Source organism: Lolium perenne, chromosome 1 (assembly GCF_019359855.2).
Source record: "Lolium perenne isolate Kyuss_39 chromosome 1, Kyuss_2.0, whole genome shotgun sequence".
In the NCBI taxonomy this organism is placed as follows: Eukaryota; Viridiplantae; Streptophyta; class Magnoliopsida; order Poales; family Poaceae; genus Lolium; species Lolium perenne.
This window is the reverse complement of record NC_067244.2, coordinates 165,875,972-165,890,891: the sequence shown is the minus strand read 5'-3', so window position 1 is coordinate 165,890,891 and position 14,920 is coordinate 165,875,972. Positions and strand designations below refer to the sequence as shown.

General features: G+C 46.8%; 2 protein-coding genes across 2 annotated transcripts in view; one reads left to right on the top strand and one right to left on the bottom strand.

Annotated features, from left to right (window-relative positions):
* LOC127311530 (anaphase-promoting complex subunit 1) overlaps positions 1 to 6,197 on the top strand; it is a 28,288-nt gene extending 22,091 nt beyond the window's left edge. Inside the window, exons 27-37 of the mRNA XM_051341967.2 lie at positions 993 to 1,069; positions 1,142 to 1,255; positions 1,355 to 1,456; positions 1,847 to 1,987; positions 2,080 to 2,253; positions 3,396 to 3,459; positions 3,554 to 3,693; positions 3,767 to 3,915; positions 4,060 to 4,138; positions 4,231 to 4,329; positions 5,608 to 6,197. Coding sequence (XP_051197927.1) covers positions 993 to 1,069; positions 1,142 to 1,255; positions 1,355 to 1,456; positions 1,847 to 1,987; positions 2,080 to 2,253; positions 3,396 to 3,459; positions 3,554 to 3,693; positions 3,767 to 3,915; positions 4,060 to 4,138; positions 4,231 to 4,329; positions 5,608 to 5,985 — 1,517 coding nt within the window. The 3' untranslated portion in view covers positions 5,986 to 6,197. The remainder of the gene's footprint in view (positions 1 to 992; positions 1,070 to 1,141; positions 1,256 to 1,354; positions 1,457 to 1,846; positions 1,988 to 2,079; positions 2,254 to 3,395; positions 3,460 to 3,553; positions 3,694 to 3,766; positions 3,916 to 4,059; positions 4,139 to 4,230; positions 4,330 to 5,607) is intronic.
* Positions 6,198 to 6,810: 613 nt separating this feature from the next.
* On the bottom strand, positions 6,811 to 11,210 carry LOC127311546 (xylan O-acetyltransferase 5). The gene is made up of 6 exons (XM_051341983.2): positions 10,898 to 11,210; positions 10,399 to 10,766; positions 9,190 to 9,361; positions 8,038 to 8,237; positions 7,760 to 7,915; positions 6,811 to 7,513 (listed from the first exon to the last, which is right to left on the bottom strand). Exons 1-6 carry the CDS (start codon positions 11,072 to 11,074, stop codon positions 7,138 to 7,140), a joined length of 1,449 nt encoding a protein of 482 aa, XP_051197943.1. The 5' UTR covers positions 11,075 to 11,210; the 3' UTR covers positions 6,811 to 7,137.
* Between the last annotated feature and the right edge of the window lie 3,710 nt (positions 11,211 to 14,920).

Sequence of the window (14,920 nt, the reverse complement as noted above, 5' to 3'; positions counted from 1 at the left end):
CAATCGGTATCTGTTTTTGAATGCCTTTTTTTTTTTACCATATCCCAGCTAGTATTACTGTACTGGTCCGCACGGTCCCGATTTGACACTGCCGGGACTCACGACCCAGTTCTGTCTTCTTAGTCTAGATCCACTGGTCCCAGTTTGATTTTCTTTTTCCACATGAGATCCACCTCCGGTTCGCCCGGATCCGAGTCAATGGCCTCCATCTGAACTACATAAGGGCTGTTACTGGATCCATGACTCTTCCTTGCTAGTCTGCCTGTCTGTTGCATGCCGCAGCCACTAGCAGTGCCAACCCACCGGGAGGCAGGTGCGACCATTGTCTTCTCTGGATGCCACCAACTTGCGTCTGCTTACGAGTGACTTATCATGTTGCAGCTGTATGACACAGTGCCATCCATTGCTGCCCTTTGCTCTGCTGCCAGCTATGCTGCTGTCAAATCTCTTCTGCTCCAACTCGTTGGTGGACTGCATTACATCAATCGGCAAGTATGCTGCTCGTTTGGTGTGAGTGCTGTTTGGTTGGTAGCTGTTTTGTTGCTTGCTGTTTGGAGGAGGTGCTTTATGTTCCTGGTTTAGTCTTCATCAAGTTTCTTGGCCACTGCTAGTGACCTCTCAGCTTTTCTGGCCATTGCCGCTCTGTCAGGATCTGCTCTTCCTTGCTCAGGCTCATGAGCTCTGTTGCCACTTGACATGACCACTCATGACCTGCCTGTGTTCTGGCTGTAGTTGATAGGATTTGTTCTTGCTCATTCCTCAACCAGGCCCACGAGTTTCGTTGAGCGCCCCCAGGTTTTGTGTCTCTGTGGTCTATATTGGCTCTTTGAGCCTCAATGCATTATATCAAGTAATAGAGCGATTCCATTCATAATGAAGTTTGAATTCACTTAAAGTTGTCAGTGCATGACTTTAATCATGATCATTAGAACACCACATGAAATATCTTTATGCACTTAGCAGTCACTTACCAGCACTGTCAACGGTTCCAGGACTCAAGTATGCAGGCAGCAGAAACGGTGATGCCCAAGAACTACTCTACAATTACACTGTCCATTTTCTCAACGAGGTACATATATGGCTATTCAATCTTATTTCTCATTTGGTATTCCACTAATATAGTTAATCTTTTTTCATGTAGATTAAACAAGTATCTGTTAGAAGTCCAAGTATACTGCCAAAGGGATTGCTGCAATATGTTGATCGTGGAACTCTTGAGCTCTGCTTGCATCTTATTGTTCTCTCTCTATCTCTGGTAAGTGACAACTTTGTTGTGATTTTATATAGAAATGGTGCATCCTCGTAGTTGTTATGAAGGCTTACAACTTTGGTGGTTTGCATCTTTCCTTTTAAGGTAATGGCAGGGTCTGGTCATTTACAAACATTTCGCTTGCTGCGCTATCTTAGGGGAAGAAGTTCTGCAGAAGGACAAGTGAATTATGGGCTGCAGATGGCTGTGAGTATTGTTTACTAGGTGTTATGAACTGTAATTCCTTTAAAATGTGTCCACAAGACCAATAACTGATATGTTATTTTATTACGTACTCCCTCCATTCCTTCGTAATCGACGCGCGCCGAATGTTTTGAAAGACAAAATATATTTCATTTGATTGTGTTGATTCTGCTCAGGTCTTTTTGGTAGAATCTCCCACATCGAGTTGGATAATGTTCAAATTTGCAAACTAGAGGGATTATATCATATGGTTTGCGTGCAAACTAAATAAGAAATTCTGCTCACTGCGGAGAAATGTCATGCCCATTTTGATACGCTAATAGCTTGTTTTGTTAGTACACGTGTAAATCCATGAATTCATCAGATGATTTACTTGGTTTTTCTGGGATGTAGGTAAGCTTGGCTGTAGGATTCTTATTTCTTGGAGGTGGCACACACACATTTTCAACGTCAAACAGTGCAATTGCTGCACTATTGATCACACTTTACCCACGTTTGCCTACTGGACCAAATGACAATCGCTGTCATCTCCAGGTATCTCTCTTTTACTTTCTGGGTTCTGGGCTTCTTGCTATATGTTATCTTGTTGCAAACAAGTTAAAATTCTTGCTATGACGATGTAATAGGCCTTCAGACACCTGTATGTAATAGCAACAGAACCTCGACGGGTTCAAACAGTAGATGTCGACACAGGACTTCCGGTATATTGCCCACTTGAAGTGACAGTTGCTGAAACAGAGTATTATGATGAGACTTATTACTGTGAGGTGACACCTTGTCTTCTACCAGAACGCTCAGTGGTATGTATTTTCGGCTCCTGCAATACTTGTTTGCTCATTTGGTATGCTGAACGTAGTATACATCTTTCACACAAGTAAAACATAAGTTTAACTAACTAATAAGTTTTATTGGTATTTTGTAATATGTACTAACGAACAAGTAGGAGCCAACCTACTGGTCTGTCAACCACATGTGAGGTAATCAGAAATAACTTTCTTCTGGTATTGTTCGTCAAGAGGCTCAGTGGTATTGTTGGGCTCCTTTAAAGATGAAATCTTCTCTTGGCTAGCTTCGTTGAACCGCTGTTGGACCTGCAGATAAGCTTGCACGCCTTGGGTTGCCGCACCCGGACCTTTGCCCCTTCTGTGTTCAAGATGATAAGACTCATCTGTTGATCCAGTTCCCTTCTGCTTTGGGAAGTCTGGTTCAGGGTTTTGCACCTGTACCAAGTCGAGAAAATGGCCCCATGAGCTATGCACATAGCTAGAATTGTCTGCTGCTCAGGTGCACAACAAGATGAAGGTTGTGAGATTGCTGATTCAGTTGCCGCTGTGGCGAATTTAGCAGACGCGCAACGATCGAATGCTTGAGAACACGTGACCAGATTGTCTAGCTGTGGTTGACCAAATCTTGTGTGAGGCAGACTGATGGAAGCTGGCAGTGACTAAGGAGCAAAGCAGGTTGCTGCAGCACTGCCGCCCTCCTGACGGTTTGTATGAATTGGGACACTTTGCTGAGAGTATCTTCCCCTTGTTTGCATGTCCTGTTGATCTCAAAGTGGTTGCTATCTCATGTTTAGTCAAGCCTGAATTAACCGCTCTTCATCGAGCTCATTTTGCTGTCTGTATGTCCAATAAATAGGAGGCTAAATAAATGCTTGTAGTAACAAATAACTTGGGGATATCAGGTGCAAAGGCCTGTTAACCTGCGTGGATCTGCACAAAAGATCCTTTCTCAAAATACAACTGTGTTGTCCTGCTGGAGAAAGGCCATTTTTTATGATCCGGCAGACTTCTATAATCGGCTTTATATAAGCTTGGAGATTAAAAAAACAATCTATTAAAATTGTGATTTTATTGTTCAGAAAGCCTTTTATATTTTTATTCCATTAGGAACACAGTCGATATTGACCATGAATTCTAAATCATTAATTATGTTGCAGCTGAAGAATGTCCGAGTTTGTGGGCCTAGATATTGGCCACAGGTGATAAAACTTAAACCTGAAGGTACATAACTCGTTCTGAGTACTTCACTGTTTTGAGAAATTATTTTATATTATTACATGGAGTAATATTTTTTTATTTCATGTCTCTTAAATAGACAAGCCATGGTGGAGATCTGGAGACAAGACCGATCCATTCAATGGCGGAGTTCTATATATAAAGCGTAAAGTTGGATCATGCTCCTACTCAGATGATCCGATTGGATGCCAATCTTTGCTTTCACGGGCAATGCATGAGGTTAATGTTTTGCTACACTTCTGACATGTTTCAGGTAAAGGATATATTGACATGCAATTATATTGATTTTCAGGTTTGTGATACACCATCTACAAGCTGTGGTACTCAACTGAACCGTTCAAGTCTTAGTTCATCCAGAGTTGATCAGTTAGTAAGCACATTCTCGGCCAATCCAAGCTTGATAGCTTTTGCAAAATTGTGTTGCGAATCATGGAAGGGCAGGCAAGTGGTAGTTCTTTTGATGTTTTTCTTGTTAATTTATATATGCAGTGAATAACCTAACCCGGACATCAGATGTTAAACACTGTATGCTCAATTTGGCCAGTTTGCCCATGTGCTTTTTGTAATGTTACCTTGTCATTGCAGATGTAATGACAACTTTCAAGAGTTTTGCTCTCAAGTATTGTATGAATGCATGAGCAAAGATAGGCCAGCACTTCTACAGGTTTCTTGCATTAACTTGTCTCCAATTTTGTTGAATCTTGTTGTGCTTTATCATCTTTTGTACATCCAGTCACTGTGATGTTTCATTTCCAGGTCTATATCAGCTTTTACACAATAATTGAGTCAATGTGGGAGCATCTGAAGATTGGGCATTTTCCTTTCTTCGACTCTCTCTTCCTTTCCAGCTTGAAGGTTTGTACTGAGTGCTCTATATGTCTTGTTCCTCTTTGTCTGCATCCAGGATAATTTCCAGCCCCAGTGCCAGAAATTGCTATGTATGGTATAATTGAGCTATCGCTAACATTTGAGGTGAGGGTGCCTTTTTGCATTGTTTTCTTGAGAAACACAAAAGCTGTGTCTCTCAATGCAATATGTAGAATAAATTATTTACAAGCGTACCATGTCCAGTTATGAACTTATGACCACAATACACGTCTCACCCCTAAGCGCTCCTGCCGTTGGTGATGTTTGGAGGCTGACTGCTCCTGTTGTGGCCCACACTGCGTCTGCTTGGATCACGTGATACAGTGAGGCAATGCAAGGACTTTCCCTGTTGAAGACGGCAGTGTTTTGCCGCTTCCGGATCCAACAGGCTGGGAGCTTTATCAACAAGGATAAGCCAGCCAATGAACTTTTCTCGGACTGTCGGAGGTCATGCCATAAATTGGATCCAAGAAAGCACCTCATGGCATGGTGCCCGTGGGAAGGGCCAGCCTTCCTTAACGACCCCAAGGTGGGAGTCGACGGCAAATGGCCACCAGCCAATGAACTTTTCTCAGACTGTCGGAGGTCATGCCATAAATTGGATCCAAGAAAGCACCTCATGCCATGGTGCCCGTGGGAAGGGCCAGTCCACCAGAAGATGTCCTGCGGTCTCGGATGTTTGGTCACATAGGAGATATGCCGCATGTCTCTCCTTGCTAGGCGCTCGGCTGTCCAACTTCTGTCCTGGCATTGCCAGCCAGATGAATCACTTCACACGGGGTGTTTCACATGTCACTTTCCACGAAGCGGACCCAATTGCTCCCTGGAAGAGGGCATCGTAGCGCGATTTGGCGGTGTATTGACCGTGCGGGCATCATTTATACACTAGGTTGGCGGGCTGCTGTGAGCTGCACTGAAGGGATGACCCTTGTATTTTGTGAAGTTCCCACCTTCCCTGCATGTGAGATGGAGATATATTTCTCCTTTTGATCATAATTGCACACTGATTGCATAATCTGCTCTAGAGGTCCCTATTTATTTCAGAATTGCCAAGGACCGGCTGGTAAGGATTTGGAACCTTGGCTCTTCTCAATTCGTAGTACTGTGCTGATAACTGGCGAAGTTAAGCAGCACATAGCTATGTTATGCCATAGCTAGTAGTTTCCTATCATCTTTATTTCTGGTATCTGCTGCAGGCCTGTACCTTTTACTCGGAAAACGACTAGTTTTGGTACTGTCATCATGCTTATCCTTTCCAATATGCAGGTTGCCTTGGCCTACAATGGAGCACTAGTTGATGGTAGAATTTCAAGTGGAGGCATCATTCAGTCCACGTTCTTGGAATCCCTCACGAAACGTGTGGATAACATCTTTGCGGAACTGCCAAAGCTCAAAGCCAGCTTCGTCAGTTATTTGGGCACAGGCAAATGGCCAGATGCTCAAAACGACGCGGTGCTCCTCGCTTGGTATCTCCAGTGGTACAGCATCCCACCTCCCCATGTTGTGGCATCCGCAGTTGAAAAGATAAAGCCCAGAGCTCCCGGAGGTGTGTCCATGCTCCCGTTGCTTCGCCTCCTGCTGCCAACCACACATCTTGTGGGACTGATGGAGATTGAGAAGCTTCAGATGCCCGTGAGGCCCTAGAACCTAGCACGTAATGCAAGGGACGTTTGTACGGTGATCCTTGTTTATGCATTTTACAAACGTACTGCTATGCAAGGGTTTTGTTGTTCTGGTTTATAGCTAGGGTTGAGAAATGGCAATGCCTGCAATGTTATTAGTATTTGCATTGCTGGGAATGCTCTGGACTTTGTAAAGCCTTTGTTGCTACAAAAGAAAAGAATTCTTCTGATTCAGTGTATTTTCCCCTGCATGTCATTAAAATCATTAGCAATATTTCAATCACAACAGAAGAGAGCCTTTGTTCCTAGAAGAAAAAGGGAAATAATTATTGTGTTTTAATTTAGTATCCACCGTACTCATCATCACAATACAAACGTACTGCTATGCAACTAGTCTTCACTTGTAAAGCATTACTGATCAATGATCATAGTATAAGTCCATACTCTGAATCTACATCTACTTGAAACACCAGCTGCAGTATTTGTTTGGAGCAAGTTTGCAAACACCATATCGAATGCAACACCAGTTTGGTCAGTTTCAGCGCCGCACCCTTTCAGCAGAAGTTTTCGCCTTCATCATAGGGATCAAGCTTTCTTCCTAGTGTTTGGTCAGTGTAGCTTTGCCCCCATTTTATTTGCTGCTGCCCTCCTCCTTTGCTGTAACCGTTAGTTGGTAACCACAGTCCCTGTAAGCGTTCATGTACTGTCGATGTACTGGTGTCCGTCATGGAATTTATTAACTTAAAGTTGTAGAAGTGCTGGAATGGCTAGACGAGCCTTATGTTCAAAAGAATGCAACAGCCTTAATGGAATGGCTAGACGATTCAGAAAAACACTACCACACAAGTTGAAGAAAAAATGTCCTCAGCTCTTACAGCCAAAAGGTTAAATATTCTCATGAGAAGAGTTGGATAACAAATTATGTACATGTATCAGGTAAAATATGACTCCTTTCCAAACGAGAAGCACCGAAGCTCCACATTCAGACGGTATAATCACTGGCAGGCCATCTTGGTTGCTTTATAACTACAATTTGCTATCCTCCGATGTACCTTCCAGAACCAACACAGACAACAGCGTAGATTTCTAGACCTAGAAAAATATATTATATGGCCTCAATAACCATCTTACCTCACTAACACAAGCTACCAGATTTCAAGCAGATTATACACTGTTATCTTTGAGACTGATCCTCAGTCTGCCGGCTCAACACAATGTGGCCATAAATGAACTCATTCCATGTGTCTGGCACGCCAGGGAGGCACCAGTGGATGCAGTCTGCAAACTTTCGTGGGTTAGCCTGCTGCTCCTTTGTCAGGAGCTTACCCTGTCGCAGGGTGTGCACGGATGTGTGAGCGTCCTTGCGGATCTCTGATAATGCAGTTATGTTGATGAAGTGCACAGGCACCTTCTTCATCGCCTTAGTCACTTCATTAGATGCTGTGAACAGATCCCAGTCAGTGCCGAGCTCCAACGTTTTGTTGTAATTTATCGCTGGCTGTGTCTCGGAGAAGCATTTTATGTTGTTAGGCTTGCCCCAGCCTTCACTCCTGTAACAAGTCAACAATTGTGCATCAGTCCAGGATACTAATATGCTAAGAATTCATGCCAGAACAAATGGCACAATGTCTAGAAACTAAAACAGTATCACAACAATGTGCAATATCACCAACATCAGCACTTCCAATCTAATAACACCGTTGATCACCAGAGAACTTGATATAAGCAGATATGAGTAATACATGAGTGGGGGTGACACGCTCATGAATAAGACCATATAAGCAAAGAGAGCTTACTGCATATGTACGGGTGACACGCTCATGAATAAGACCATCTGTCTTTTGGGATCTACATTCTCTTCTACCCATCCAGACCATGTCTTCATGATCTGTCGGTATGCAACCACACGATCCAATTCATCATACTGCACCGGCTTCCTTGTGAAGTCATGCCTGTAGTCAAATTAGCATGTGTAAGACTAACATAATGTTGCACATTACTCACAGGGTGGGGTAGAACAATCTGGTTTCATGTTCATAAGGATTGGAGACTACATTATATAACAGCTACTCACACAATTTTCATCTTTGGAGTGTTCATCCACCAGATGTAAGTGTTGAATATCAAGTAGTCCACCCCTATCCAGTTTGCTGCATGCTTGGCGATCGATGTTGGCATGATCATGCGGTTGGGGATGCTATGAATGTCTGGATCATCTGAGTTTGACTCAACTAGGAAAGGAGCCCAATAGAACTCAATTGTTGCATTATACTCCTGAAAAATTCGAAGTAATTCTCCACGTCAAGAAACACCACAAAGATCTGAAAGTCAATAGTTATCACACCATGGTTGGGCAACATAAATAACACCGAAGAAAAATCGTCCATTTATTGATCATGATCTATGAAGTCAAGAGCCAGCGCATCCTCTTTAAAACACTATGGAAATCGCAATGAAACTGTTCAAACAGGGGGCAGTTTTTAATGAGCTAAACAGGATAGCTGGCCTAGTTCGAGAGCCTCGAGGGAATCTATCCTATACCAGCTGCTACACCCATAACCCCATTCATGTGACCTCCCATAATCCCATCCATTATTTTTCTCTCCTCTCGTGAACCCTTCTCGTTGTGCTAGAGCTCCCAGAAGGTGGTGGCTATGATCAGAAGAAGTGAACATCACACATCAGTGCACTATGCATCATCATCTAGTGAGTAGTCTGCCACTACCTACAGGCTGCTTCACTTGGAATGAATACCAAGTGAAGTGAAGTCCTGTACCTCCCACATGCACCAGAACATACTTCTACTAAATCCAGTTGCCTCTGATCTGCTTCTCCTTTTCTGTATCAAACTACCTCTGATCAACTTCCTTGATAACAATTAATATTTTTTTTGGATCTAATGTGCATGCTTGTGATGTTAGATGTCAGAAAAACTCGTCAGAATAAATCAAAATAACTGGTAACGAGTTCAAAGATTCTTGTCATTTTGATATAAGAAAAAGCAACCAGCTAATAAATACTAATATGCATCCCACAAAACATATTATGTGGTGATCCAGTGGCTTGGGTGGTTCGATCACTGGTCCTACTTAAAAAATTACGCTGGTTAAGAGCACCATTTGACCAAGCTATTTCTAGCCATATCATTAGCACTACAGTGTTCTCTACTGGAAGAAGAAAAAAACAAAGTCATCAGCAAGAAGCAGGTATTGAGCATATTACTTACATGAAGGCGGAACACATTTAGCGAACCATTCTTGACAAGCTTTTTCTTATCCCACGGAGCCTCAGCCTGGACCAGGCACACCATGGACTCCCACTGGTTCCGATTCAGTGAATCCCCCACAAACATCATTCTTTTGTTCCTTAGCTTCTCAAGAAGCAACTTAGCATCGAACCTGACAGCAAAGTTGAAACATGCCAATTAAGTACTACTAAGAAACCATTGATTTCTATAAATACGGAAGAAGAACCCGCTTTGATGTTTCTCTTAGCCAACGTTCATTCAACAAGATTGTACAGGTCAGACTTGGTTCAGCTAGCCACAGTTATAATTGTGTGCCTAAAACGCAGGGTCCTTGTACACTCCAAAGTCACTTACAACGAGAGAGTAACACACTCAGAAACCAGAAAGCACTACATAACTCGAAACTGCTCCAGCCATGTGCACACAATCGTTAGAAGTTTGTGAAATGCAGAAGCTGATGTGATGTCAAAGTCAAACAACAGCTTCCATTTGTTTCGAGGTCCCAAACCACTCACATCATATCCACATCGCCCTCACCCAACAAACTCTGTGTAACGAAGGGGGCTTCTGCACCGGAAATTCTGCACCAGCCATTAAAATCGCCTAACCTATTTAAAGAAAGACCCTGGTTGGTCAATGAGTGCAATCAGTTTTCTTCTTCTTCCGCTGTACTCCATCACCTAACCAATTAAAGAGCCCCCTTATACCAATCTTAGTTACCAAGCAAGGAACATAGGTAATGAATCAGGTGCACCAAACGTCCCTGCAATGATCCGGCAAAGCCACTTGCCTTGATGAAGCTGCTTTGAGGAGCTAACTGACAACGAGGACGGAACCCCCGGCATGGTGGTTCGGTGGGGAATAATGGTGGCATCGCGTGAACAGCCATCGCAAATAGAATTATTAAATAGAAAACCACCATGAGCGTATTTCGGTAGGCTTGGGTTGGAATGGAATGGAAAGATGCAAGGCGTGATCTGGCCATTTGCAGCCGCGCATACGATGGAGCACACCCCACTTTCCAGTTAGCGAAAGCACACCACACACACCCACCCAACCCACCATCGCCATATGCGCGAATACGTGTTGTGCGTATGTGAAGAAAAATCTGACAAGACGCTGGCCGGGGAAAACAAACAAAATACTACTACTGTAGTAGTACTGTTGTAAAGGAATGAAGGGTAGTACCTGGGCAGGTCGCAGCCGTCGGGCTGCCATCGCCACTTCTGGTAGTCGTCGCTGCGGCGGCCGTTGCGCATGCAGACGACCTGCTCCGTGAGGAACTCGCAGTCGTCCTCCTTGTAGAGCGGCGCGTTGGCCTCGTCGTGCACCCACCTCCCGCTGTACAGGTCGCAGCCCGGCGAGCCCCCGCCCGCCGACGCCACGTCCTTCAGGACCGCCGCGGGCGGCGACTCGTCGGCGCGGTCCCCGGGGCTGGAGCTGGAGCTGGACGCCTCCTCCGCCTGCCCGTGCCGCGGGGGCGGGTCGCTCCGATCCGTGGCCGCCCCCGACGACTCCGCTCCCTGCGCCGGTGGCGCGCGCGGGCCCGCCTCCTCCTGCACGGTTTATTGGTTTTCCCCTGGTTAATTAAGACGGAGAGAGCCGCCGGCGCGCAAGGCGTGCGTACGTACGGGAGAGGAGAGCGGCGTGTTGTTGCCTAGGTAGGAGGAGTGGTTGGATTGCTTACGGTGGCGGCGGAGGGCCTGTTGTAGCCGCTGTGGCGGCGCAGCGAGGCGGCGATGTGGGCGCTGTCGTAGAGGACGGAGACGCCGAGCAGCGCGGCGAGCGCGAAGACGGCGGCGATCTGCGCCCGCCGGCTGGGCGCGCCGAGCGTGACCGCGGCCTTCCGGCGCGGGATCCGCATCGCCGCCGCCGCCGCCAGCCTCGGGCTAGCCAGCTGCTCCGCCGGGGATTTTCCCGACCAGCCGGGCGCCCGCGGAATCAGGAGGGAGGCAGGCAGAGCAGAGCAGAGCAGAGCGGTTGAGGAATCTGCTTGAAGAGAAGGGAAGGGAATAGACGGCAGCTGCAGCAGAGGAGCAGGCAGAAAGAGAGAGAAACAAGCGGCTGGGCACGCCCTTCTATGGGGGCGGGGAGAGGGGAAGAGGACAAAGGGTGCGAAGGGCTGGGTGGGCCCGGTCCGACGCGTGGGCCCCGGCTTTGAATGCGACTACCTTTCGTATTGCAACAGGAAAGAAAGAGCATTGGAGAATGGAGATGGCCCCAAACGCACGGTAACCTCGAATCTTTTGTTCTTGTTTAGCCAGGGTAAGAGTATCTCCAGCCGCGTACTCCAAACCGTCCCCCACAGAGCGTCGGATCGAGCGTTTGGGAGACGTGTTTTGTTTATGCCGTGTTTGGGGGACGTTGCTCCCCAGCCGCGTCCTCCAAACGCCGCCCCCAAACATTAAAAATAATTTAAATAGATAGAAGAAAACTCTTTACTATAATATTTAAATCGGTTCAACTTAAAATTACATATAAAACTTCGAAAAAACATAATTAAATTACATATAAATTATTTTAAACTACTTCGTCTTCTTCTTCGATGATGGCCCCGCCTCGTCGTCGTCATCACGGTGGCGCTTTCTGCTCGTCACCTCTTCCGAAGAGGCGGTGTCGGCCGACTCGTCGGAGGAACTAGTGTCCTCCTCGCCGTCGCCGGTGCTCACCGGCTTCGTCTTGGCCTTGGCCTTGGCCTTCGCTTTCGCGTCCGCCTCCGCCTTCGCAAGGGCCGCCGCCGCCTCCTCTGACCCCAGCCATTCCTCCTCGCTGTCAAGTGTCGGCAGGGAATCATCACCGCTGCTGGACGTCTGGGTTCTGTCCCACCAATGGAGAAATCCAGCAAACTTGCCCTCGCTGGAGGTGTCGGATGGAAGCTGCGAGATGTAGCTCATCGTCGCTGAAAGCTTGGATCAATGGCGGACGGTTGAAGATCCGAAAGCGCCTACGTACGGGTCTTCTTATTGAGCGCGGATGAACGGCGGCGCAGAAGTCGAAGATAGCGGCGGTTGCTCTTCCGAGTAGTCCGCGCTCCATTCCGGCGGTTGGGGCATCGGGCGACGCGGTTGCCAATGCGACGGTTCCGCTTCGGGGCAACTGCACCGTCGCTACGTAGGCGGCGGTTGAGCATCCGAGCCGCTGACGCATCGGCCCCGCCACTCCCCGCCTCGCTTTTCGTTGTGTCCGGCGTGCCCGGTGCGTCCCCTGTGGAACGGGGACGGGCTCGGGGCGCCGGACACCGTATGGGGGCGCGCCGGACAAAAATGAGCTTTTGGGGACGCGGCTGGAACGGTTTTTTTGTCCGGCGCGCCCCAAATCGCTTTGGGGACGCTTTGGGGACGCCCCGTATGAGATGCTCTAACCTGGAATCTTTTTTCTGGTTTAACCTTGTCTGTTGAGACCGGGCGGTCTTGCCGACGGTCAAACCAACAGAAACAGGTGGTGAACTCTTCTGGATGAGCTAGCACCTTCGCTTTCCTTTTTCATAGCGTTCCAGGCTTCCAGCGAACATGTCCATCGGCCGTCAGTGGGATGCAGGTGCACCCCAATCTTCAGGAAACATAATTCATCCTCGCTTTGGCAATATTTTATTTTACAGGAGAAATTAAACCGTGTTTAATCTATGATTTTGAAGAAATACAGGTGAATATTGGACAAAGATAACTCTTTTTAATTGAAACTTAGCATAAAATGGATCGATCTGAAAAAATTCACTAAATGGCCTCTTTACACGCGATTTTAGATGGAACGCCATGCTAGATATCATGACGCCCTGACCTGGAGCTTCAAGTTAGATAGCATGTACAACTAACTCTCGGAGGAGAGCATATCCTCCTAGAACATATCTAGTTATACCATACCATGATATATTGAAATTATAAAATTAAAATGTAAAAAAAATCGTAACAAATTTGTAGGTGTTCGCAATGTGTATTTACAATCCTTGAAAATTGCAAAACCAAATTCAAATACACGAGAAGAAATAGGGGGAAAAAAGAAACCCAGCTTGAATAGTGTCGTAAAAGCCAAAAGCTCAAAATACCACTATTCACTTAGCAATTCGTCTTTTTTAGTTGTTTACCTTTGTGTATTTCAAATTTGGTTCTGAAAAATCCAAGTGAATGTAAACGCTCATCTTGTGAACACCGATGATTCTTTCCAAACTTTCTAGATTCTTAGAGCATCTCTAGCAGATACCCCATTATGTCCCGCATCAGATCCCCCTCCCCCTACCCCGTTTTAGGCTAAAATTGTGCCCGAACAGACACCGCATCCTGGCTCGAGCGAGTTCCGAGATCAGGGTACTCGATAGCGGCCCGCGCAATCCCTACATAAGATAGATGCAGGGGTTTGGATGTGGTACCACCGCATCCATTTCTCCTCCTCTGCCGCTCGCCGCCAATTTCGCGTGCGCAAATTAAATCGATGTCGTTGGTTACCTCCTATCCACTCCCTCTACCACCACCCACGATGGCGACGCCCAATTTCAACCGTGGTGAGCACCGGAGAGAGGCCGAGCGCACGACGCGCATCTCCGAGCAAGCGCGCCGCTGTGACGCGTTCTCCCCGCGTGGCACGACATCCTCCCGCCGCACCCCACACTCAGTCGCGGCGCGCATGACGGTGAGGCGGGGCTGTCCTCGGCGGCAATGCGGGTGCTCATTCCGGCATCACGCACGACTCCTCCGCTCCCGCCAATCGACGTCGCCTCGGGCAACGACGAGGACGACGCCGCGCGGGAGGCGCGCCACCTCGTCATGACCCATCGCAACTCCCTCACGACGGTCGTCGCTAGCATGTGAGAGAAGCCCAAACCGCCCTACAATGCCACTAACAAGGAGAAGCGCAATGCGGAGGGCCAAGCCGGAGTGCAACGCCACCGAGAACGAGAAGTGCAATGTGCGGAGGGCCAAGCCGGCGTGCAACGCCACCGAGAATGAGAAGCGCAGCGTGCGCAGGGCCAAGCGGGCGTTGATGACCCACAAGTATAGGGGATCGCAGCAGTCTTCGCGGCAAGTAAATCCCAATTTATTGATTCGACACAAGGGGAGACAAAGAAAACTTGGAGGCCTTAACAGCGGAGTTGTCAATTCAGCTGCACCTGGAAACAGACTTGCTCGCAAGAGTTTATCAGTAGTAACAGTTTTATAGCAGTAGCAGTAGTGAAATAACAGCAGCAGAGTAACAAAGACAGCAGTAGTGATTATAGTAAACAGCAGGATTAAAATACTGTAGGCACGGGGACGGATGACGGGCGTTGCATGGATGAGAGAAACTCATGTAACAATCATAGCAGGGCATTTGCAGATAATAATAAAACGGTGTCCAAGTACAAAGCAATCAATAGGCATGTGTTCCAATTATAGTCGTACGTGCTCGCAATGAGAAACTTGCACAACATCTTTTGTCCTACCAGCCGGTGGCAGCCGGGCCTTGATACGTCTCCGACGTATCGATAATTTCTTATGTTCCATGCCACATTATTGATGATATCTATATGTTTTATGCACACTTTATGTCATATTCGTGCATTTTCTGGAACTAACCTATTAACAAGATGCCGAAGTGCCAGTTGTTGTTTTCTGTTGTTTTTGGTTTCAGAAATCCTAGTAAGGAAATATTCTCAGAATTGGACGAAATCAACGCCCAGGGTCCTATTTTGCCACGAAGCTTCCAGAAGACCGAAGAGTCAACGGAGTGGGGCCACGAG

Coding starts and splice junctions, on each gene's coding strand:
- LOC127311546 (XM_051341983.2), bottom strand. CDS start 11,074: ATGCGGATCCCGCGCCGGAAGGCCGCGGTCACGCTCGGCGCGCCCAGC. Junction 8,238..9,189: donor TAAATGTGTTCCGCCTTCAT/GTAAGTAATATG, acceptor CGAATTTTTCAG/GAGTATAATGCAACAATTGA. Junction 7,916..8,037: donor ACTCCAAAGATGAAAATTGT/GTGAGTAGCTGT, acceptor ATTTGACTACAG/GCATGACTTCACAAGGAAGC.